Raw genomic sequence first — 21,987 nt, forward strand, 5'->3', positions numbered from 1 at the left:
CACGGCTGCACGACGGAGGGGAGCTGCTCCACCAACACTGAAGGTGACTATACTATGGCTTCTATGGATACTAAGCAATATTAAATATTGCATAACTGTATTTTGTGCAGTGACGTGTTAAAGAATATACATTTGTGTAATATTCCACAATGTGTACTTTATTAAACTTATACATGTATGTGCAGCCTCCATTCTCCCACAACATGGAAGCCATTCCAGCGGGCCGAGACTCCAGCTCTTCGCCGGGCTCCAAACAAGAACTTTCTTACCCGAGCTCCAACAACTTGAAGCCCAACCAGGTCGGGGAGACGGTCCTGTACGGAATACCCATCGTGTCCCTGGTGATAGATGGCCAGGAGAGGCTTTGTCTGGCGCAGATATCCAATACCTTGTTGAAGAACTACAGCTACAACGAGATCCACAACCGACGAGTGGCACTGGGCATCACCTGCGTGCAGTGCACCCCAGTCCAGCTGGAGATCCTCCGCAGGGCCGGCGCCATGCCCATATCCTCCAGGAGGTGCGGCATGATCACGAAACGCGAGGCCGAGAGACTGTGCAAGTCGTTTTTGGGAGCTCACTCGCCTCCTAAATTGCCAGAGAATTTCGCCTTCGATGTGACCCACGAGTGTGCGTGGGGGAGTCGGGGCAGCTTCATCCCGGCCAGGTACAACAGCTCCAGGGCCAAGTGTATTAAGTGCTCCTATTGCAACATGTATTTCTCCCCAAATAAGTTTATATTCCATTCACACCGCACCCCAGAGTCAAAGTACACGCAGCCAGACGCTGCTAACTTCAACTCCTGGAGGAGACATCTCAAATTATCAGACAAAAGCAGCCAGACTGATATTTTACACGCGTGGGAGGACGTGAAGGCCATGTTCAATGGGGGCAGCCGCAAAAGGACGATGCCAGGCGTAGGGTCAGACTCAAGCTCACCTCTAAAGTCCCACGGTCCGAGTCTTCACCGAGAGTCTCCTGATATACCGGCGAAGATCCTCAGCTGCGAGGAGAACAGGGTCAGCATGGGCCCACGCAGCTACCCGGTCATCCCAGTTCCGAGTAAAGGCTTCGGCATGCTGCAAAAGATCCCGCCTCCTCTCTTCCCTCACCCGTACGGCTTCCCGGCGTTCGGACTCTGCCCGAAGAAAGACGACAACATCCTGGGCGAGCAAAGCAAGGCCGGTCTCCCTGGAGTCCTGTGGCCTGGTACCAAGGACAGCGCCTACCCCTCTTTTCCGGTCTTCTGGCCCGCTGCGGGTTCTCTGCCCATGCCTTCTTATACCCAGAGCCCACACAAACCTCCACCCGAGCTGCTGCCCCTTCACAGACACACAGACGTGGACATTTCCGAGCCCAGCGACCGGAGCACCAACACGTCCAAAGACAGCATGGCCGAGAATGACCGGTGCTCCAGCACGCAGTCCACGCGGAACGAGGACGACAAGTCCGGGGATGAGGGCAGGCCCTTGGAAGGGAGCACCTTACCCCCACGGAAGGTCAGCTACGTGTCTGCCTTCCGGCCCGTCGTTAAAGACGCGGACTGCATCGCCAAGTTATACGGCAACCGAGGCGCATACACACGCACCGGTTACTTATCACCTGACTTTTTAAGCGAGAGCTCCAGCTACCGTTCAATGTCTCCATGCGTGGACAGCGACGGCGAAGCCGACGTGGATGTGGAGACCAACAAAACACCAGAGGACGAGGATAACTGCAGGCCCCTGTCCTTGATGTGTCCCCGGACTCCTCCCGGGCTCACCCACAGTGTGTCATCGAATGATTCAGACTGCAAAGAGGCGCAACGGGAGACGACTCTGCTTGAGTCCCAGAAAGTGGGGCCACGCGTGGATGCCCAGTCCTGTGACAGAGAAGTGCAGAGCAAACAGTTAGCAGAGACCCACATTGCTGCTGCAACTTTTAACCAAGTAGGTTACACACACAGAATGAATGTTTTATTATTATAATGTATTTTAAAATTCATAAAATATATTGGGGTTTTTTTATTGTGAAGGTGTACACGCAGGACAGAAGCGAGCTGCAACAAAGGAGCAGTCCGTATCATTTCAGACCTGCAAGCTACCAGCCTGCAGGGATTACAACACATGGTTAGACATTCTATCTCTAATTCAATCATAATTTTAAAAAAAATTAAAAAACATGAATGTGACATTAAAATGTTCTTTTTTTCAAGATGAGGTCGCCAGTAAAGAGGAGCCGTCTTCCACAGTGGAGGAGGTGGAAACCAAATCCTTTAGTGAACAAAGCAGTGAAGAAAACCAACGAGAGCTGAACGATGACGGTACGTTCACCACCGAGAGAATTATTTTACAATAATATCAATAATTGGATACTTTATATTGTTTCATAAAATAGATAATTAAAATGTACTTTGGTGTTTATGCAGATGAAGACGCAGAGAGAGGTCTGCAAGCACAAAGAACCATACAGACTTTGGCAAAAGGTATATTATATAACATCACTGCAACATTTATTATTATATTATTGTTTTCCTTATTCATTTATAATTATTGATGTACACGAAAAAAATAGATTTGTCCTTATTTGTTTATTTCCATTATAATTTAAATATGACTTATTTCTTTCATAATCACTGGCTTTTTAAATTTTCGTTTCAGCAAACCAAATACAATTTTGTCTTTTATTTTTTTGCTAAAATATGTATATGCAATTTAGAGTCAAATTCTGTTCTCTAAATTTTTAAGATGTGAAATATTAATGAATCCAATTTGATATTACTATCTATTTCCGAGTATCTGGTAACATGAACTATTATCAGATAAATCAGCTTATTAAATATATTTTTAAAGAATCCTCCCCTACCTTACATAGCATTTTTGTGTGTGTTTTAGAGGAACTACAGAAGCAACTCTTAGAGCAGGTTGAGCTGAGGAAAAAGCTGGAACGTGAATTTCAACATTTAAAAGGTGAGCTCCCAAAGTGTGGCATATAGTGAAGTACTATCATATTTAGCTATACTGCTGATCAGGTGTGATTATTGGTTTTTTTCCATATGCCCCCCTTTTACATGTTTGTAATTCAAGCTCCAACATGACCTTTACAACAGCCTTGGACCTCACCATGACCAAACATGCATGTGGGCGCTCTCTGGAGCACTGACCTCATAAAGGGCACATTTAAAAAAAACTAAACACATCATTTTTTAACATGAATGTATGGACTCTTATTTTATGTATTATTCCTGTACAGGTATTAAATTGTTGACATATTACAAATACATGCTTTCTGAGCCAAAATAAGAAGATAAATATGTTGTGTGGTTATAGTTTGTGGCGGCTGGCAGTAATCTCATATGCAGAAATGTTCTACAACCATAATTATAACCCCTCTCAAAACACAAAATGATCATCTTTATAAAAAACATAATGTTGGAAGTCTCGAGATTGTGCAGATGTACCTCACTAAGTGCCCAGTCAGTGTCAATATAAAGTTGTACAGTTAAGTGTTTTCATACCCAGTGAGAGCATCATTAAAAAAGAGGATATCGCTTTCATTTTAGCTTCCAGTAACTTCTGCATGACCTCGGCGTTCTCAAACGCTTATCACTCCTTTTCACTTGGCAAGAGCAGTTTTTTCAATGAGAAATGGATGAATAAAGAAGCATTCAGTGCATGGATCAAAAGGGCACTCCATAGTATGTTATGGAGGGATTTGAAAACTCTAGACCCCTGAGGCCTCTAGTGGAACATCATCCAGCTCCTGTATAGTTTGAGTGGTCATTGATGTTTTACTAGCACCTGTTGTAGGCTTTTAAATGTCTCACCTTTGTGCAGCAGCAGAAATGGATGCATTCATATTTGCGGGAAAATAACACCGGGATAAAATTCACATAGTATCAAACTCATTAAAAGAAGGGTGTTCAAAATGTGGCTCGGGGGCCTTGATTTTTTTTTAAACCCTGTGACATATTCTAGAAAAAAGACAAAACAAAGGTTATATAAGAATATTAAAAATGAGAATAGACAAACCAAAAATGATACTTTTTTTTTTTTTTAGAAGAAAACAAAGAATGTTTAACTTATGAATGCAAAAGAGTTAAACACAAAGATGACAATCGGGCCTTTTAGTCCATTCAAATACATCTTTAAACAATACTAATGCATCTAATCTATCCTTGTATATTTGTGAGGATTTATCCTACGATGACTTCATATTTTTATTTGTTTAATATTACTGTCTTCTGTGGCTTCACTTATAGCACAATGGTCCTTAAACCATTTGCTTTACAAGTACCATCACCCCTTTTTACTTCATTGGCATCACAATTGTGGTAAGGAAAATTCAGTTTTAGTTCATTTGAGTGAATATTTTGTATTTTCTTGGGTACCACTACATTAAGGCCACCTACCACCAGGGGTACTTATGCCACAGTTTGAGGATCAATTGCAAATGTGCCAAGAAAAGCAATAATTTATTTATTTATTGCATTTAAATCATTGCCTGTTTCCCTTTTTAGATAACTTCCAAGATCAGATGAAGAGAGAACTGTCCTACAGGGAGGAGATGGTACAGCAGTTGCACATTGTTAGAGGTGAGAAAAATAAAATAACTGAGTTTATGTTTATGCTGTATTGTGATGATATTGTGTTAATATAATTAAATTGATGCTATGCCCTTAAATTAATGAATTAAAAATAATAACATTGAACAAATAGTGTGCTATTTTACACCGTGTTTTTTTTATTTATTGCACGGGCATGATGATTTGCTCCGCTTTTCCTCAGAAGCTCACGACGCGTTGCACCATTTCTCCTGCAAGATGTTAACCCCTCGTCACTGCACTGGGTCCTGCACCTTCAAGTCTCCTCTGCTTCCACCCTGAACACTCGCCCAATGTGGAATCTCCGGGGGGGAGAAAAAAAAATCCACTCAAGTCCAATATGCGAGAAACAGACTTACAGACCCCCTCCATCCTCTACTCCCCCCATGTAATTAGTTGTAATATTTATTGATTGGTTGTAATATTTATTATTAAAATGTAATGTAATATTCAGCATTCCGTTTGAAACCATTGATATTTATTATTATTTGTGGCAACGTGCAATTGCAATGTGTGTATCTTGTAATAGTTATTAGCGGTTGTTATTATGTTGAAGGCAGTTTCACTAAATCTTTCACTCTGGTGATTTCAACTACTATTCCGTTCATTCTTTATTCTGAAATAATTTGGATTATCATGCACTTTAAATGAGTGAAACCACACAAATAGGTAAATGTAATTCTTTGTTGCAGAAGACCTGATGTTTTTTCATGACCTTATCAGATTTCTCGTGTATGGCACAAATTCTATTTGTTCATGTGATATTTGGTTACACTTCCCATAAATAAATCATTTTATCAAACTAGCGTGGCTAATCACATATCAACAATATGGCTTTGTTTTTGGACTGCAATAACTCAAATTGTCGAAACAGCCAATTGTCAAAGGCAGTAAGATTTTTTTTTAAACGAAATCTGAAACGTAAAAATTAAACCTGATTGAAATACAATTCTTTCCGCAATTGGCACCTAGCACACAAAAGAGACAAATGCAAACTCCAACTTTGATGAATCTTATCTTATAATATTGATCACATCTGCTACGACGTAAACGTGATACACCACACACTGCTTATTACGTCACATATTAAAGACATGACAGGCATTGAATGCGAATCTAATCATGGGAATCGAATGCAAGTGTAGACGGCAAACTTGGAGCCTCATCTTGCTGTGTACTTGGAGCAACTACGTCCCCTGTTGTCGGCTGTGAGGAAGCAAACTACATTGCCGAGCCTCTTGTCCCCTGAGGATGGCTGTTGCGCCTGCGCACACAATGTCACAAGATGGCGGACAGTACGGAACTGAAGGTAAAGCTAGCCCCTCCACTAGGTTGACAAATAGGCGCTTCTCACTGTCAGATTTGAATTTTGAATAACAAATATAATATCTCTGGACACTCAAGTGCCGAATGGTGATTTTCTTATAGCACACATTACTACAAGTAAAGTGACAGGCAGCAGACAAACTGCTAGCTGGCTGGCTAGCCTGCTAGCATTAGCTTTGTTATTGTTGCCGACGACCCGTTAGTCAGCTTCTGCTGTACTGTTCTCCTGCAATTAGAGACAAATTTCGTCTCTAATCTTAAATTCAGACCACATGAATGTTAAAGTCTTAAACCCAGCCCCACATTGGCCTGTGCCAACTGACATTACTTAAAGATTAGCGGGTGAACTGCTATAGCTTATAAAAACGGGCTCTGTCTACTCCCTGGAAGCCAGTAGCACCTTAGATGTCTTATTTTTGACTAATTTATATATTTTATGAAGGTGAAGGATCCCAATGCAAACAGTGACACGGTTGGCACATAAAGTCAGACGGTGTTGAAAAGGTTGACATTTTAGCAATTAGCCCGCCATCAGTCAGCTAGCTAGCTTAGCTAGTAGTGTCTTATCTACGCCGCCTCTTGTCACTTTACTGTTTGTAGCATTGCATTTATTGCAAATTCCATGGTCAAGATACGATGTGTATTGTTGACACCGCGTTATTTTCGAATACACAGTACTGTATGATGTCTGCTTTGATTACCATTGGTGCGTTTACAAATGCATTGATTGTATTGATATTACGCGGATCTAACATGCTTGTCAGCCTACTGTTTGTTCATTAGATTGTTACTAGATTGCTAATTGTACACCCTGATTAACACACAGAGGTACTTGGATTGAAGTATTACCAATTACCTACTTCGAAGTGATCAGGCAAGGTCACCACGGCCAATTGCGAACCCAAATGCTCAAATACCCTGTATTTGAATCCATAAGATTGATATTTTTAAAACTCTGTTATGTGGTAAAAAAAAAAGACTTTTAAGCACAAGTAAAGTTAACTAGTTCTGTTATGCATAATCAAAGCTTTGTTTACTCCGAAGTGTGTAATTTTACCCTAACCTTAACTGTCAGATTTTGTCCAGTTAACATTTACAATTGGAAAAACAGTGTGTTGTAATTTGCCGTGTGTTGTTGTGGTTAATGGCTAGTGGATTCATTTTTAAGAAAAAAAAAACACTTTTCTTTATTTCTGGATGAATTCCAAGTGTGTGAATCAGTAGCCAAGTTTGCTTGTACTGTAATTCCACTACAGCAGACAAAAGCCCACAGTGTTCATTTTGTTTTTTGCACATTAAATGTCAGGGACAGGAATAACTGGTTTCTTGCAGTAAGCGTAGGATAACAGGGTAACAGGGTGTTAACCTCTTGACCTCTGTATTTTTTTTATTAGCAAATGGTAATGAGCCTTCGAGTTTCGGAGCTCCAAGTCTTGCTGGGGTTTGCCGGACGGAACAAGCACGGGCGCAAACATGAACTTTTGACCAAAGCTCTCCATCTAGTAAAGGCTGGTTGCAGTCCTGCCATGCAGATGAAGATTAAAGAGCTCTACAGACGGCGCTTTCCCACCAAAATGGTTTCTCCGGTGGACCTTGCATTGCCTGGCGTCCATTCTGCCTCCAGCCTTCCCGCAGGTCTCGCACAACTTGGCTTTGACAGCCATGGTTCTCCCTCGCCTCTGTTGCCTGTTTCGTTGCTCGGGCCTAAGCATGAGCTCAGTCTGCCTCACCTGCCCTCCTCCTTGCACCCTGTTCACCCCGACGTCAAACTGCAGAGATTGCCATTCTACGACGTGCTCGACGAGCTCATTAAGCCCACCAGTCTGAGTGAGTCTACCACTCCCACTTGTAAAATAATGTTTAGTATGACACAGATTTGAGCTTAGAGATGTTAGTGTGTTTCCACTGCTGAGAGTGCCGTTTTCTTTGTTTAATGTAGCCTCTGACAACAGTCAGCGATTCCAGGAAGCTTGTTATGCCTTTGCATTAACACCACTACAAGTTCAACAGATTAGCAGCTCTATGTAAGTGAGACAACTCTCTTGTCAGTGTAAGGAGATCATGATGGAATGAGTCTGAATGTTAAAATGTTTCTCTTTTTTTCATTTTCTTTTTTTAGGGACATATCTGGGACCAAGTGTGACTTTGCTGTTCAAGTCCAATTAAGGTACAATCAACTATTTTATGCCAAATGTGTACACAAAGGTGTATTTTGTTAGAACGGAAGATCCATATGTCCTTCAGACATCTGATTGTACTTGATTGAGCAGAGATGAGGGTGCCGAGGTTCTCATGACCAGGATGGATAGGATCAGGAACGAGTACATCAAAGGGACATTACGTGTTAGAGGCCTTGGAGATAAAGTCAGAGAGGCCAGACTGAGATGGTTCAGACATGAACAAGAGGGATAGTAATTTATTGGTAGAAGGATGCTGCGTTTAGAGCTGCCAGGCAGGAGGCGTAGAGGAAGACCAAAGTGTAGGTTTATGGATGGAGTGAAGGAGGACATGAGGGTAGTTTGTGTGAGAGAGACAGATGCAGAAGACAGGGTTGGATGGAGGAGATTGATTTGCAGTGGTGACCCCTGAAGGGAAAAGCCCAAAGAGAAAGAAGAGGGATCGCTTTCAAACAAAAGTCCATCTGAGTTTGAAACAAGACCACATGCTCTTCGTGCAATGGTTGTTTTGCTCTGCTTTTCATTTTTTAAATGTAGATGCTATATACTTTTCATTTTACATAATAGTATTTCTGTAGCCTAATTATGTAGCTTCTGTTTGATTTTTTTAGGTTTTGTTTATCGGAAACAAGCTGTCCCCAGGATGACCATTTCCCTCCAAATCTGTGTGTGAAGGTGAATGGAAAGCCCTGCAATCTCCCTGTGAGTTCAGACACATTCATCAACAGACTGTTTTTAATTTGTGACCCATCACCGAGAGGTGGAGTAAAAAAAATAATGTTCCTCCCAGGGTTATCTTCCTCCAACCAAAAATGGAGTTGAACCAAAAAGACCGAGTCGCCCCATAAACATAACCTCTCTTGTGCGACTGTCCACCACAGTCCCCAACACAATTGTTGTGTCATGGACTTCAGAAATTGGAAGGGTAAGGAGATGGCACAGAATAACACAACGGAAAACTTTTTGAAGCAACCTATTGAAGCTGATGTTTTGAGGAGGATATGAGTCACCTCAGTATGACCTCTTGTTCATGTCTCTTTTGTCAGAGTTTTTCCATGGCTGTTTATTTGGTAATGCAACAGTCGTCTGCAGTGTTGTTGCAAAGGCTACGAGCAAGAGGAATCAGAAATCCAGACCACTCAAGAGCTCTGAGTAAGTTTGTTGGTTGCAAATACTCAGCATGGATGCCAGAACAATGGATTATGATTATCTTCATATTGACAGTCATTTTTCGTTGTGTTGATGCAGAAAGATTCTTCTCCACTGCTGCAAACACAAATTTAGCCAACCATCTTGTTTGACTTTTGCCACATGAATCACTTGCACAAACCGGCCTCTAAAAATATTCTGTCATCCTCGAAAAAACATACAGACATTCAAATTTTCCTCATCTTTTTCATGTCTGTCAGACACAGACGTCCAAACCACACAACCCGCTACAGTACCTGCTAATTACTTGTCATCGTCTTCAGTTGAGCGCTCAGAGACTAAACTACTAAACTACATGGTCTTGGCTTGGTTGGTTGCATGGGTGCATTGGGGGGATTGACCCAATAATTGATAAACCGATACCAACACATGCAGTACACCGCCTAGTCAATTCTCTTGCAATCCCTACTCCATTTTGACATCTCACAATCTTTCATAACAGAAAGCACAGGACAGGGGCTGGTTACCGGTTTCAAGGTATACCAAGGTATAAAAAATGTAATGGTTTCAAAACCACTTAGTCGGTCATACCATTGCATGGTATGAGAGAAAGTGAAGGTCTAGAACGGCCACTATGTGGAAATACTTTATCATGTACTGACATGGGGTGTCTTTGTTATGTTCTTTGCTGAAACCATGGGCATGGGCTGTGTTGCCAAATGTCACCACTGCATAGCTACCAGTCACATTAGCTGCCTCGTTAGCATTATGCAGCGCCAGTGTTGCCTTGTAGAGTTTTGTATCCCGATTCCTGTGGGTTTAGTTTAGTGTGTAAAACTATAAAACTAATGTGAATGCACATAATACTATTTAAGTACCATTTTAACATTTTCTTTTGTCTTGCACACAATTCTGATCTTTGTCTTTGTTTGCAGTCAAAGAGAAATTGACAGCTGATCCAGAGAGCGAGATTGCCACCACCAGTCTGCGCGTGTCTCTCCTTTGTCCTGTAGGTTTTGCCACTCTAATCAGCATCATTTCCTATCAATGAGAAGCACTTATTGGCATATCCTTTTTTTTTTTAAAGCTTGGAAAAATGAGGCTGACAATCGCTTGCCGAGCATTGACGTGCTCCCACCTCCAGTGCTTTGATGCTACGCTTTATATCCAAATGAATGAGAAAAAGCCCACATGGGTATGTCCAGTCTGTGACAAGAAGGCACCCTATGAGCACCTAATTATTGATGGGTGAGCACAGTCTGTCAGCTGTTTATTGATACTTCACTGTCGAACTGCATGGTCATTTGATGCTGTTTTTTCAGGTTGTTCATGGAAATCCTGAATAGCTGTACTGACTGTGATGAAATACAATTTAAAGAGGATGGAAGCTGGGCGCCCATGAGGTCGAAAAAGGAGGTGCAGGAGGTGTCGGCCTCCTACTATGGAGTCGATAGTGGTATGGACAGTTATGGACAGTTATGGACAGTTGTTTTGTTCTGTGTGAACACTGAGTGACTTTGTCATGTCTCCATGCACAGATGTGCCTAAAACAGAAAGCCATGAGCTAAAACGAGGGTCATCTGTTGAGAACAATAAGAAAGTCGATGTGATTGACCTAACGCTGGACAGCTCGTCTGATGATGAGCTTGACGATGAGCCGCCTCCTAAAAGGGCCTGTCCGTCACTGTCACCTATCTCTCCACCTGCAACTAAGGGGTACGTCTGCAACTCACAAAACACTGAGTTTCTTTCTCAAACTTGATGCAACATTGTTTTTTTTCAACAGAGTACTGAACCTTCACAACCAGTCACCGGTGACCAGAGCCCCGAGCATGCCGCCTCTAGAGACGAGCTATATTCCTCCTCCGCCACCACTTATTCAGGACTACCGACACTTTTATCACTCAGCTAGTGAGCTGCCAGGTAGGCCCTGCACCAATTTGTGAAGCACACCTTGTCACAGAGTGGTTCGTTGCTATTACTATCCTGGTCGACTTTTTTTATGTTGAAAATTTACACCCAAACGTTTCCTTTGGTGCGTGTCTTTTTTGTGCTATAAATATACGGTCATAGTTCTTCGCTAACTAAAGGTTAAGTTATGCTCCTACGCCAGTTGGCTCTGTCCCCTACAAACCTTATTTTGGCTTTTTGGGGTGGATTCATTGGATTTACATTATTTCTGATGTGAAAATGTGAGTACGTTTTGATTAGAGTAGGGCCTTCTGGAATGGATTACACTAGGGCTGCAATGATTATTTGGATAATTTGAATACCTTGATTTCAAAAAGTAGTAAACGTGGTTTTCCACGTTTCAAATAATCGCTTATGTGCCTATGTCACCCATGTGGAGGACGAAGAAGGAAGTGGGTGTTTGAACATGCGGGAAGATTGAAGCGGCTAGAAAAAGTGGCAAGACAGCGAAGGGCAAGGAAAATGAAATATTAAAAAAACAGACAGAAAATGTGGCTAAACAGCAATTGAAAACAACACAGTGAGGTGTCTCAGTTTGACGCCGCACTTTGCGTCACTGTTGCCGCTGCTGCCGCTTGCCACTGTGTACCAAAAATCAAATCCCAGCGGTTACTGGTTTGCCTGGTGGATAAAACAACTCAGCTGTAAGATGCGCACGCCTTTCACCATTGCCACTTGTCGTATTTGAAGCCACTATGTTGTGTGGAAAAGTGACCTGTTTGGTTGCGCCGTTTGTGCCATGAACGCAATTGTGATAATGTATTTTTCTCATGGACTAGTTCGTTCATTTATTATTACTTGACTGAGTGACTAGTGGTGTCATTGGCTTACGTTTTTGGCTATGTTTCCGTTATGTTTTTTAAATAATTCTCTTCTGTTTGTTGTATCTTTAATGGTTGTAATTACTCGGTTAATTGACAAATTTCGGTAGAAGACTTGATTACTAAAATATTTGATAACGGCAGCCCTAGATGACACTAATGAATGAATGACACTAAGCAAGGTTTCACTGTAAATTTGAACCTTCTTAGCTTCTTCGTACAAGTGTCAAAAACAAGTTGACCACCGTTTATATTGAACAACAAAACACTCAGCCTTAAACATTAAGGCCAAGAGCTAATGCAAAGGTCACACCGCAAACGCCCCTACAACATTTTGTTTCTTAACATTCTTACTTGGCACTCAAGTGTGGAAAAAGTTAACCCCTGTTAATAGTTAACAGCATAGTCATAGAGTCGTAAAGTTTTTAATGTAAGTTTATGTAACTGGGGAGTCTTCCTTTACTCTTCCTTTTGATAAGGCTGCTCCTTTTGGAATAAAAAAGTGAATAAAAGGTTAAAAAATGAATACTTAATGTTCTTGAAGAGCTGAGGTTTTTGTGTGATATACTATGATATTTTTTGGACGACATTAGATTTTTATAGATTGGGGTGACTGACATTATTTATCAACTTTGCTTAAATATGTTGCTTGTAATTATATCCACTGTTAGAAGATAGAAGTTAGAAGATTATTACAAACAATATAGAATATGTTTAAATAAAGGTGATAAATTAATAAAAACAGAATATATGGAATGTGATTACAGCCGCAGAAAATCTTATCCAATTAAAACAATGTTCCTCTTGTGTTTGTTCAGAAATCATTAAATGCTTTTTTCCCCCCTAGATCTAAATTTCTTCTCATTCCTCCAAGGCGACAATCAGGTAAATTAATTATAACAACACACTGTATTCATGTTGCACATCACAATGACTTCTTGTGCTTTCTACTCTGCTTTGTCAGCATTACAACATGGTAATGGCTGCTGCGGCAGCCGCATCAGCCTCAGCCTCGGAGGACCCAGACCTGCTCCTCAACCGCTTCCTCCCGTACGGCTCCTCTCCCATGTTGCGGGAGCCACCAGGCACCCCTTGCAGCAGCACGCTAGCAGCCACTAATGGAGGCAGCAACAGCAACAGCGGCAGCACCAGCAGTTTGGTGTCTTCCAGCAGTCTGCGGGACCGGGACAAAGACAGGGAGCGCGATAGAGACAGCCACGCTGTCTCGGGACTTTCGAGGTCCTCGGTGGAGGCTGCGGCGGCCATTTATGGTTCCATATCTGACGTCATTTCTCTTGATTAGATTCTGTCCAAAAACTGATGCACAAGGGAGATGAGAAGAATGGAAGATGACTGTAAATACGGAAGAGGGAGATGAAAGAATACAGTACTATGTACAGAGAGGAAAATCTATTTTGAATTTACTTATCATGTGTATATAAACTTAGGACGCTTACTGTCCGCTGACTTACTTCAGTTAATATTTTCTGTGAATACTGAAGACTTTTTCACACCTCTTCATGTGGTCCTTTGATTATATTGTACCTTTTGTACTTGGTTTTTACTGTTTTGTTTGGATATTTCATGTCAATGGCATTAGTTCATTATAATATGTGCACAGAACCCTCATGAGGTGACCTTATGGAACATGATATTTAGCGTCATGGGCATTGACACAGATGGTCACAAGGCAAGTCACAGCAAAGGAGGAATCCAAATTGCACAGCTTCTGTAAAAAGATGTCTCGACAGCAGGAAGGTCTGGCCGTTCGCCATCACTGTAGGTTTTCTTTAAGACATTCATGCTGTGGTCACATTTTTAAGGACTTATTTATGATGTAAGTTATGTTGGATGTATACTGTTTTTTAAAGAAGCATTCCCTATGCCTCTGAATTGTTGCCACTAGAAATGCAAAGCAGATCCTTCTATTGTCATCACTTTCCTCTTGCTTGCCATTTTAGGTCGGATCAATTCTTCTTGAATAGCATACAATTAAAGCTAAGTATATGTAATCAGTATTGTAGGAAGATTCTTCCTCGGTGTGTGAATGAATGGTCCAGCGAGCATCACGACAAATTACTGTTTCTCTTTTAAAGGTCTTGCTATATTTTGCATCATGTCAGCAAAGATGGAAAGGCTAGTTTCTGCTATTTGAAATCTAATTTAACAAATAGATGTCATACATTATGATGTTGGATTTTGCTGCTTGCTTTCTCCATCCTGGGTCTGCATACAAGCGTGGCTATACTTGGTATACTATACTTGGTGCGGCCATTGGGCTTGCATTTTGTTATTTGGTGTATTATTTTTCTTTTGTATCAATTTACAAGCAAATTGTGACAGCCTCATCTTTACCACACATTTTAGCCCAGAAGAAAACTATTGAAGTCATCATGGTCCCCCCCACACCTTTTTTAAATGACTTACGCTTACCATTATTTATTATCATATATATTTTAAGCATTTGTTTGATTTGTGGATATGCATTGCTGTCATTGTATGTGATATTTCTTTTGTAATTATATATTGCTATTTAAAAAATGTCATTGTTGCTTGACATGCATTGTAATATTTTCAGTTTTTTCTGTCCGTTTTACCTATCAGATGATGTCAATAACTCCATAGAGGCTTTGAGCATTTTGAACCGCTAAAAGGTCTACTGTGCTGTTTGATATTTATAAGAATTAAACAGAGGAAAATGTGTGTTATGGACCGTTAATTCTTGAGACATACAATTGCAGTCATAAATTATTGTAAATTACATATTGTTAAGAAAATACAGACTTTCCATAGATTAACATTTTTAAAGAAACTTCAATTGTGTTATTTTATTGCAAAGTATTGCAATTTTTATAAATACTGCAAAAAACTGTTTGCAAAGGTGATTTTGATTGCTACTATCACATATTTTTTTTCAATTTATTAATTTATAATTTTTTTATTTTACAAGTCCCACCCCCTCCCCACACGTATCATTGTCGGGGTCGTTTAATACTAACCAATGAAATACGGTTCATTCGTTAGTATTCAAACGTTAATAAAACGCCTCAATTTCCGATCTCCAGTTTTAAGCTATTTCACAAGCTGTGATTCCGGGATGCACAGGTCAGTTCATTCTCATTAAGACATTTTGTACAACATAATCGAGTGCACTACTGTAACTATCATCTCGTTTTTTTCTCTCCACTTTTTTTTAAGGAAATCCACCGCGTTTTATTTCTTTGAAAATAATTTGTAAAATTAGCTAGTTTCCATAAACACGCACAAAATTAAAGAAGAAAATAATTTTCACAAAATGCTAACAATCTGCGTGACGAATTTGTATTGGAAAGCTTCGTTGCATTGTACTTCGTCGCGTTTAATGACGTCACCACGTCGGCGATGACGTCTATAAGTGAGCGGCACCGTTTCAGATTGGAATGGGAGCTGGCGATTTTTCCCCTATTTTGATCGTTTAATCCGTGAATGGCGCCGAAACAGGACCCGAAACCTAAATTTCAAGAAGGTACTGTCATAGCTGTATGTGTTTCGAAAGAGAAGCGATTGTGGTTAGCGCCAAAGTCGATGGAATGGGTCTGAAATATTAGCTAGCAAGCTGTTAGCATGCATTGTGTTGTTCCTGTGAACACAGAGCAGATCTTCTTGTTTTTAATTCACTGGGTTACATTTGATTTCATTTTGTTGTGGAATGTAACGTTAACATTGTCGTAATATCATAGATAATATAAGTGAATCACAAAAATGTTTTCTCTTGCAGTTTCTTAGCACCCGCCCCCTATTAGCTAAAAGTTAGCCTAGCCTGGCTATACAGTATAGTCAAGTTTGGTTGTGGTGTGCACGAAAACAATAGTTCGTTTATATGGTTTGTTTGTTAAAATGATGAAGAATTATTGCACTATGCAGTTTTCGCGACATTTGGAGTTAATGTGTGCATACAATATTTTATTATAAGTATTCTATTACTACAACAGCTGTCTGTTGGGTGTTGTTTTGTGCTCTATTCATGTTTCCTGCAATGCTGACCTGAAAGAACATTGTGTGCAGGTGAAAGAGTGCTGTGTTTTCATGGGCCATTGCTCTACGAAGCTAAGGTAAGCAATCTTGTCACCTTGCCTCTCTTCAGTGTTGGGGGTTTTAATATCCAGTCATGTCTCTCTGCAGTGTGTTAAGATCAACATTAAGGAGAAACAAATCAAGTACTTCATTCATTATAGCGGGTGGAATAAAAAGTAAGTTAGCCAGGGTAAGATTTGTACTTTGGAAAAACACAATTGCCTGACTGTCTATGCATTTTGTTAATGTTCTAGTTGGGACGAATGGGTTCCTGAGAGCAGAGTGCTGAAGTATGTGGACAGCAATCTGCAGAAACAGAAAGAGCTTCAGAAGGCCAACCAGTATGTATATTAATTTCAACTTCAACAACTAACATTACAAAGAGACCTAAAAATATACACATTGAGACACAGGACTGCAACATATCTAACTTTCTCATCACAGAGACCATTATGTTGAAGGAAGAATGAGGGGGGCTGCGCCAAATAAGAAGATACCTGCCACTGCACAGAAAAACGACATGTAAGTGCAACATTCACTGACTATAGATGGATAAGCTGAATAGTTGCTGTTGTAAGTAACATTCATTGTTGATGCTGTGTTGCAGAAAAACCAAAAAGAACAAACAAAAAAGTGAGTACTTGCTTGATGTTGGTTGTTGAATGGTTGAATTGTATTGTAATTGGGCTGCATGCCGAAGGAGTGGTTGGCATGCAGGCCTCACAGCTAGGAGACGCGAGTTCTATTCCACCTTCGGGCATCTCTGTGTGTAGTTTGCATGTTCTCCCCGTGCATGCGATTTCTCCGGGTACTCCGGTTTCCTCCCACATTCCAAAAACATGCTAGGTTAATTAGTGACTCAAAATTGTCCATAGGTATGAATGTGAGTGTGAATGGTTGTTTGGCTATATGTGCCCTGTGATTGGCTGGCCACCAGTCCACGATGTACCCAGCCTCTCGCCCGAAGACAGCTGGGATAGGCTCCATCACCCCCGCGACCCTTTGTGAGGAGAAGCGGTAGAAAATGAATGAATTTATTGTAATTGAAGAATGTCACATGATGAATTGCTTGATTCCATAACATCAAAAACAATTTGTCCTGGGCTGCCTGGCGAGCTCTGATATGTTAATTTCACAAATTAATATTATATAATTTTGGTGTGAATCACAAAATGGGGGGAACTATGATGGCTCGCACAGGTTTGTCCTGTCCTACTGCTTCTGTAGTTAAAAAAAAATGGTGAGTCATTTTTGTTGCTACACCACACTAACTTCCATTTCCTGCTTCATGGTAATCATCATCACATCCGAGACGTCTGGCAAGATATGCAGACGTCTTGGTTGAATTCCAAGTTGACTAACACCTAGTTGCGTAGAGGTATTAATGAGTTTAATATCAGTGCAAGTTAAATGTTTATGTGTGTGTTGTAGCTCCTGGTCCAGGAGAAGGACCGAGTTCAGGGGGAGGAGACCCAACCCACCCTCCTCGAAAGAAGAGGGCTCGTGTTGACCCAACTGTTGAAAGTGTAGGTTCACAATTCTATGGTTTGTGGCATTCTAAATTGTTGTGGCATATCTGTTGCAATGTGTTTATTTTTGGACAGGAGGAGACCTTCATAAACAGGGTAGAAGTTAAAGTGAAAATCCCTGAGGAGCTGAAACCTTGGCTCGTAGATGATTGGGATCTGATAACACGGCAAAAACAAGTTAGTAGTGTATTTTCAATGAAGTGACCTTTTCATACAAGTATAACCAACATGTTTGATTTCTCTATTCAGCTTTTCCACCTACCTGCCAAGAAGAACGTTGATACTGTTCTTGAAGATTATGCAAACTACAAGAAATCAAGAGGAACCTCTGACAGCAAGTAACGCAATCGTTTTCTTTATTTTACTAATTACTGTTTTATTGTTCTTGCTGTTTTGAAGTCTCACAATTCTTTTCTGTGCCTTGCTCAGGGAGTTTGCCGTGAGTGAAGTTGTTGCCGGTGTGCGGGAATATTTCAACGTCATGCTGGGGACGCAACTGCTGTACAAATTTGAGAGGCCGCAGTACGCAGACATCCTGGCCAACCATCCAGATACATCCATGTCACAGATATACGGCGCCCCCCATCTGCTAAGGCTCTTTGGTAAAACTCTTTGGTTAGCTCTCACCAGTTGTTAGCCCCCCACTATTGCATTAACCATAGATCCCCGATTTTGGGGTGGAAACCGAGAAACCCATAAAAATGGCCTCCCCTCTCCTGCCCACCATTCAATTGCTATTTTTTGAAAGCAGATTAGTGCTAGTTCACTGTGCTCAAATGGCCTCTAAAGTCATCACATCTCAATCCTCTAGAAAACAATGGATTGGTGAAATAGCTTCTTTACATCATGGATGTACAACCCAGTAATATGTTTCAGCTTTGTGATGATGCCATGATGATATGGACCAAAGGATCATACTATTAAGTTGATACAATTAGGTGATAGTCCCCACCCTCAGCAAACATTTGCCTCCTTGTTCTTCCAAGTTCGTATTGGAGCCATGCTGGCTTACACTCCCTTGGATGAGAAGAGCCTGGCACTGCTGCTCACTTACCTGCAAGACTTCCTCAAGTAAGCATCCATATATTTATTTATATATATATTTTTTAGCTGGATCAGTCAATTCATAAGTGTCACTTTGACCAGGTATCTCGTCAAGAACTCTGCTGCGCTCTTCAGCGCCACTGACTATGAGGTTGCCCCGCCCGAGTACCACCGCAAGGCCGTTTGAGATTTGAGGATCATCAAGGAAGTCTTGGACCAAATTTTCACACTAACACAGGAGAAGTTTTATTTCATTTGGAAAGTGCACTGTCCATGTATTGCTATGTTTTTTTTTCCAATACCACCTTTTTAGTTTGTGTGATTGGTTTTTGGACAAGGAACTTCATCATTTCAACATTTTAGTTCTTTATTTTTGTTGTTCGGATTTATTCATCATTTTCTAATAAAAGGTCTCCATGTTCTTCATGCATGTTTGCTGTGCTTTATAAATGTGATTCTTAACCATAGGGCCGTGGCCCAAACGTGGGCCTCAAGCGCCACCTATAGGGCCGCAAAAAACTTTCAGTTTTGCACTAGTGGGCCGATAGTGCCGTGGGACTGCTAGTAGGTTATCATCTGAAGACACCATATATAGGCTAGCTGCCACTCTACTGTATGTTATCCATGAGACGCTCAGTTGCAGTGCAGCTTCCGACCAGATGGTGGCGGTAATGTCTCAGTCAGTTGTTGTAACAAGCTCACAGAAGATCAGAAGAAGACACTTAACTACAACTACCAATGGAGAAGTTTTTAAAAACAAAATACGAAGACAAAAGTGGTGCAGTCCTCCTTCCAAAAGACTACATTTTACGTAAGTACAATCTTGACTTTTAAATGGAGGAAGCGAATGTGTGGAGTGTGGTCTGACGCTTGCTGACCCTTTAAAATTAAAATGTAAATATTGGTCTTTTTTTTTATTAATAAGCCTGATTTAACATTCACATTTTTATTGCTTGGTTTGTTCCATTAATTGTTATCAAAAGTTAAGATAGGTTTAATAATCTTTGTGATGATCACATGTTATGTCATGTTATAATTAATTAAACTTTATTTAGGGTTTAGCTTGCTAGCTTGTTAAACTGTGAGTGGATTTGATTTATTAGTGAAAACAAATTAATTAGATTAACTAAATATATAGTGTTAATATTTAATAGGCCCCGGGCCACTCTGCACTGAAATAATAAGGTTAAGAAGCCCTTCTTTATGACACCTCAGTGAAAGGCTGCACTACGTTCTCCTGACTTGTTGGTTGTAACACGTAAGTGCTTAAATCTTTCACAGGATAGTGAAATGAGCCTGAATGGTTTTCACAATGTTTTGTTTTTCCTAAACAGTAAAATGTCAGAGGATCCTAAAGCAGACTGGAGAGTGGTGCGTTTAATGTCTTTGTTTCTTCTGGGCTGTTGATTACCTTAACATCACATGAGCCAGTAAAAGCCCCAGTCTGATGAGCATCATAGACCATTAAACATCATCTCTGAGTTACAGTCAACATGTCATGGTCTGCTGTTGCCAGTAAGAGAGGTGGGGAAAACATGTTGCCATAAATGATGCTGATTTGTGGTTTTATCTATGCTGCTCCCAGATGGAACTGTGTACGATGCTAACTTGCTAATTGAGTAAAATTATTAAGTTTCTATAATGTTCATGTTAAAGGTTAATAATAAATAACTGTTAATACTGTACATTTGAATCTGAAAAAAAAATCTCTACCAACTGTATGTGGTTTCTTATGTTTTTCTTATTTGCTGTTTTATTATTATTTTACTTATGTATTACTGATTGATTGATTTATTGTCTTTATTCTTAATTTGTTTATTTATTTTTCTAATCTTATTTTGTGTATAGAACAATAAAAATTAAGATATTTGAGAACAGTGGAATGTTTTATCAGGTATTTTGGTGTGGAAAACCGGAACCAAAGTACTGAAAAAGTGTGGGTATAGCAGAAGCAAAAGCATTGAAGATAGTTTTTTTATTGATTTTTTTCCCAGTTTTTAATAAATGTGTTAAAAAAACGCTTCACCCAGAACCTAGCTCCGGTGGCCCCCAGGTAAATTGAGTTTGAGACCCCTGATCTACAACATCTTATATGAGGTTACTTTCCTTACTGGTACTCTTTACTGCATCAAAGTACAATTTGCTAATCAGGAGGATCAGTGCAGCATATTGTATTATTGAGACATAACGCATTTTATATTTGTGTATCTAATTGATATTGTACTTTTTTAATGGATTTGAATTGTTGTGACGTTATGCAACCGCTAGATGTCAGAATTACACTTTTGAGCTCCAAAGTCAAATACTTCCATCATGTTAAGTGGGGCTCTACATACAGACACGCAAAGCAAAACGAGTCACAGCAGCACATAAAGCCAACATCCTGCACAGACTATGAACATGTGATGACAATCAGAGGAGTGCAGCATTTCCAAAAGGGATCCGTGACAACCGCCTTCCCAGAATACTGTCAGTGTAACTGACTGATGGAGGTCATTGCTGCCTCATATGATTCCTCAACAGCAAATCCATCTGCTTTGGCCTCTTTTGAGGTGAAAAACCACCAGCCTTTCATGTGGTGGTGAATGTTTCCCCAGTCTAAGAGTTAGTGGTGGACTAATTAGAGATTGGGCACCGAATCCAAGTGGCACACGGCTGCCAGAGCTTTGTGTGACTGCATGTCATTAGTATCGGAAAAGTGCACTCTCCACAAAGGGCTGCGGTCACTCTAAGCCACTAAAACATGAAAGAACATATCCAGCTCTTCTGGGGAAGGAATTTGCACAACATAAACAGCCTGTAAAATGGAAAACTACATCTGTGTCTATTTGTTTTGCTGAACGGCCGCCAGCATTGGCAATCCTTGCTGAAAGTCCTTCCAATAGCAGAGCAGTCCAAATAAAAGGAAGGGGGCTGTTTAATCCATCTGTTTTCAATGCAAGCGGTGCGGTGTCGCAGCGGTTTTGAGCACAGGATCTTGCTCGGTGGGAGGCTAATTCATTAAAGGCTTCAGAGCACGTTGGGGCCTTTTCTTAATTAACTTTGACATCTCGTGTTTAATGAGCATGTGGCTGCTTCTTGTCTCTTATGAGGCCAGATATTACTTCGACAGATGTTAACACGTGTTTTGGAAATGTTATCAGAATGTAGAAAAGGATATTCACTCCCTGGCTCCACCTACACTAATCATAGCTAACACAAGCCGTGTATCAAAACATATACGGTGTGATTGTTCCTGTTAGAGAATAGAGAGTTTGCCATTGAACAATATGGTTATCATTGTGATAAACATAGGGCACATATAGGCAAACAACCATTCACACTCACATTCATAC

The 21,987-nt window shown here is 40.6% G+C and overlaps 3 protein-coding genes across 7 annotated transcripts; all 3 read left to right on the top strand.

The window, feature by feature from the left end:
- Window positions 1–3: 3 nt before the first annotated feature.
- skor1b (SKI family transcriptional corepressor 1b) lies at window positions 4–5,292 on the top strand. 4 transcript variants are annotated; one of them, XM_058075722.1, is made up of 8 exons: window positions 4–43; window positions 186–1,928; window positions 2,015–2,108; window positions 2,195–2,302; window positions 2,408–2,464; window positions 2,874–2,948; window positions 4,499–4,573; window positions 4,767–5,292. In XM_058075722.1, the coding sequence occupies exons 2-8, from the start codon at window positions 204–206 to the stop codon at window positions 4,862–4,864; spliced, it is 2,232 nt and encodes a 743-aa protein (XP_057931705.1). In that variant the 5' UTR covers window positions 4–43; window positions 186–203; the 3' UTR covers window positions 4,865–5,292. The 4 variants fall into 4 exon arrangements, with proteins under 4 accessions (XP_057931705.1, XP_057931703.1, XP_057931704.1 ...); XM_058075720.1 differs by lacking the exon at window positions 4–43 and having other exon boundaries at window positions 117–1,928; XM_058075721.1 differs by lacking the exon at window positions 4–43 and having other exon boundaries at window positions 117–1,928; window positions 4,770–5,292.
- Window positions 5,293–5,759: 467 nt separating this feature from the next.
- pias1b (protein inhibitor of activated STAT, 1b) lies at window positions 5,760–14,729 on the top strand. Its single transcript, XM_058076086.1, has 14 exons — window positions 5,760–5,891; window positions 7,303–7,735; window positions 7,848–7,932; window positions 8,028–8,075; window positions 8,697–8,787; window positions 8,876–9,010; window positions 9,132–9,237; window positions 10,170–10,243; window positions 10,322–10,482; window positions 10,557–10,690; window positions 10,773–10,950; window positions 11,021–11,157; window positions 12,874–12,911; window positions 12,991–14,729. Exons 1-14 carry the CDS (start codon window positions 5,868–5,870, stop codon window positions 13,327–13,329), a joined length of 1,983 nt encoding a protein of 660 aa, XP_057932069.1. The 5' UTR covers window positions 5,760–5,867; the 3' UTR covers window positions 13,330–14,729.
- A 372-nt stretch (window positions 14,730–15,101) lies between these two features.
- On the top strand, window positions 15,102–19,078 carry morf4l1 (mortality factor 4 like 1). 2 transcript variants are annotated; one of them, XM_058076088.1, is made up of 12 exons: window positions 15,102–15,131; window positions 16,071–16,117; window positions 16,188–16,255; window positions 16,334–16,420; window positions 16,524–16,601; window positions 16,687–16,712; window positions 17,511–17,605; window positions 17,684–17,785; window positions 17,858–17,946; window positions 18,038–18,210; window positions 18,595–18,679; window positions 18,755–19,078. In XM_058076088.1, exons 5-12 carry the CDS (start codon window positions 16,546–16,548, stop codon window positions 18,837–18,839), a joined length of 711 nt encoding a protein of 236 aa, XP_057932071.1. In that variant the 5' UTR covers window positions 15,102–15,131; window positions 16,071–16,117; window positions 16,188–16,255; window positions 16,334–16,420; window positions 16,524–16,545; the 3' UTR covers window positions 18,840–19,078. The 2 variants fall into 2 exon arrangements, with proteins under 2 accessions (XP_057932071.1, XP_057932070.1); XM_058076087.1 differs by lacking the exon at window positions 15,102–15,131 and adding an exon at window positions 15,368–15,531.
- Window positions 19,079–21,987: the final 2,909 nt, after the last annotated feature.

This window comes from Doryrhamphus excisus, chromosome 6 (assembly GCF_030265055.1).
Source record: "Doryrhamphus excisus isolate RoL2022-K1 chromosome 6, RoL_Dexc_1.0, whole genome shotgun sequence".
Classification (NCBI taxonomy): domain Eukaryota; kingdom Metazoa; phylum Chordata; class Actinopteri; order Syngnathiformes; family Syngnathidae; genus Doryrhamphus; species Doryrhamphus excisus.

What these genes read in the sequence shown, in the direction of transcription:
- skor1b (XM_058075720.1), top strand. Translation starts at nt 150, where the DNA reads ATGTGTACTTTATTAAACTTATACATGTATGTGCAGCCTCCATTCTCC. An exon ending in CTGCTGCAACTTTTAACCAA is followed by an intron (nt 1,929 to 2,014) that starts GTAGGTTACACA and finishes TTTATTGTGAAG; the next exon opens with GTGTACACGCAGGACAGAAG. An exon ending in GCAGTTGCACATTGTTAGAG is followed by an intron (nt 4,574 to 4,766) that starts GTGAGAAAAATA and finishes GCTTTTCCTCAG; the next exon opens with AAGCTCACGACGCGTTGCAC.
- pias1b (XM_058076086.1), top strand. Translation starts at nt 5,868, where the DNA reads ATGGCGGACAGTACGGAACTGAAG. An exon ending in CATTAAGCCCACCAGTCTGA is followed by an intron (nt 7,736 to 7,847) that starts GTGAGTCTACCA and finishes TGTTTAATGTAG; the next exon opens with CCTCTGACAACAGTCAGCGA. An exon ending in GAGCACCTAATTATTGATGG is followed by an intron (nt 10,483 to 10,556) that starts GTGAGCACAGTC and finishes CTGTTTTTTCAG; the next exon opens with GTTGTTCATGGAAATCCTGA.
- morf4l1 (XM_058076087.1), top strand. Translation starts at nt 15,492, where the DNA reads ATGGCGCCGAAACAGGACCCGAAACCTAAATTTCAAGAAG. An exon ending in AGAGGAACCTCTGACAGCAA is followed by an intron (nt 17,947 to 18,037) that starts GTAACGCAATCG and finishes TGCCTTGCTCAG; the next exon opens with GGAGTTTGCCGTGAGTGAAG. An exon ending in CCATCTGCTAAGGCTCTTTG is followed by an intron (nt 18,211 to 18,594) that starts GTAAAACTCTTT and finishes TGTTCTTCCAAG; the next exon opens with TTCGTATTGGAGCCATGCTG.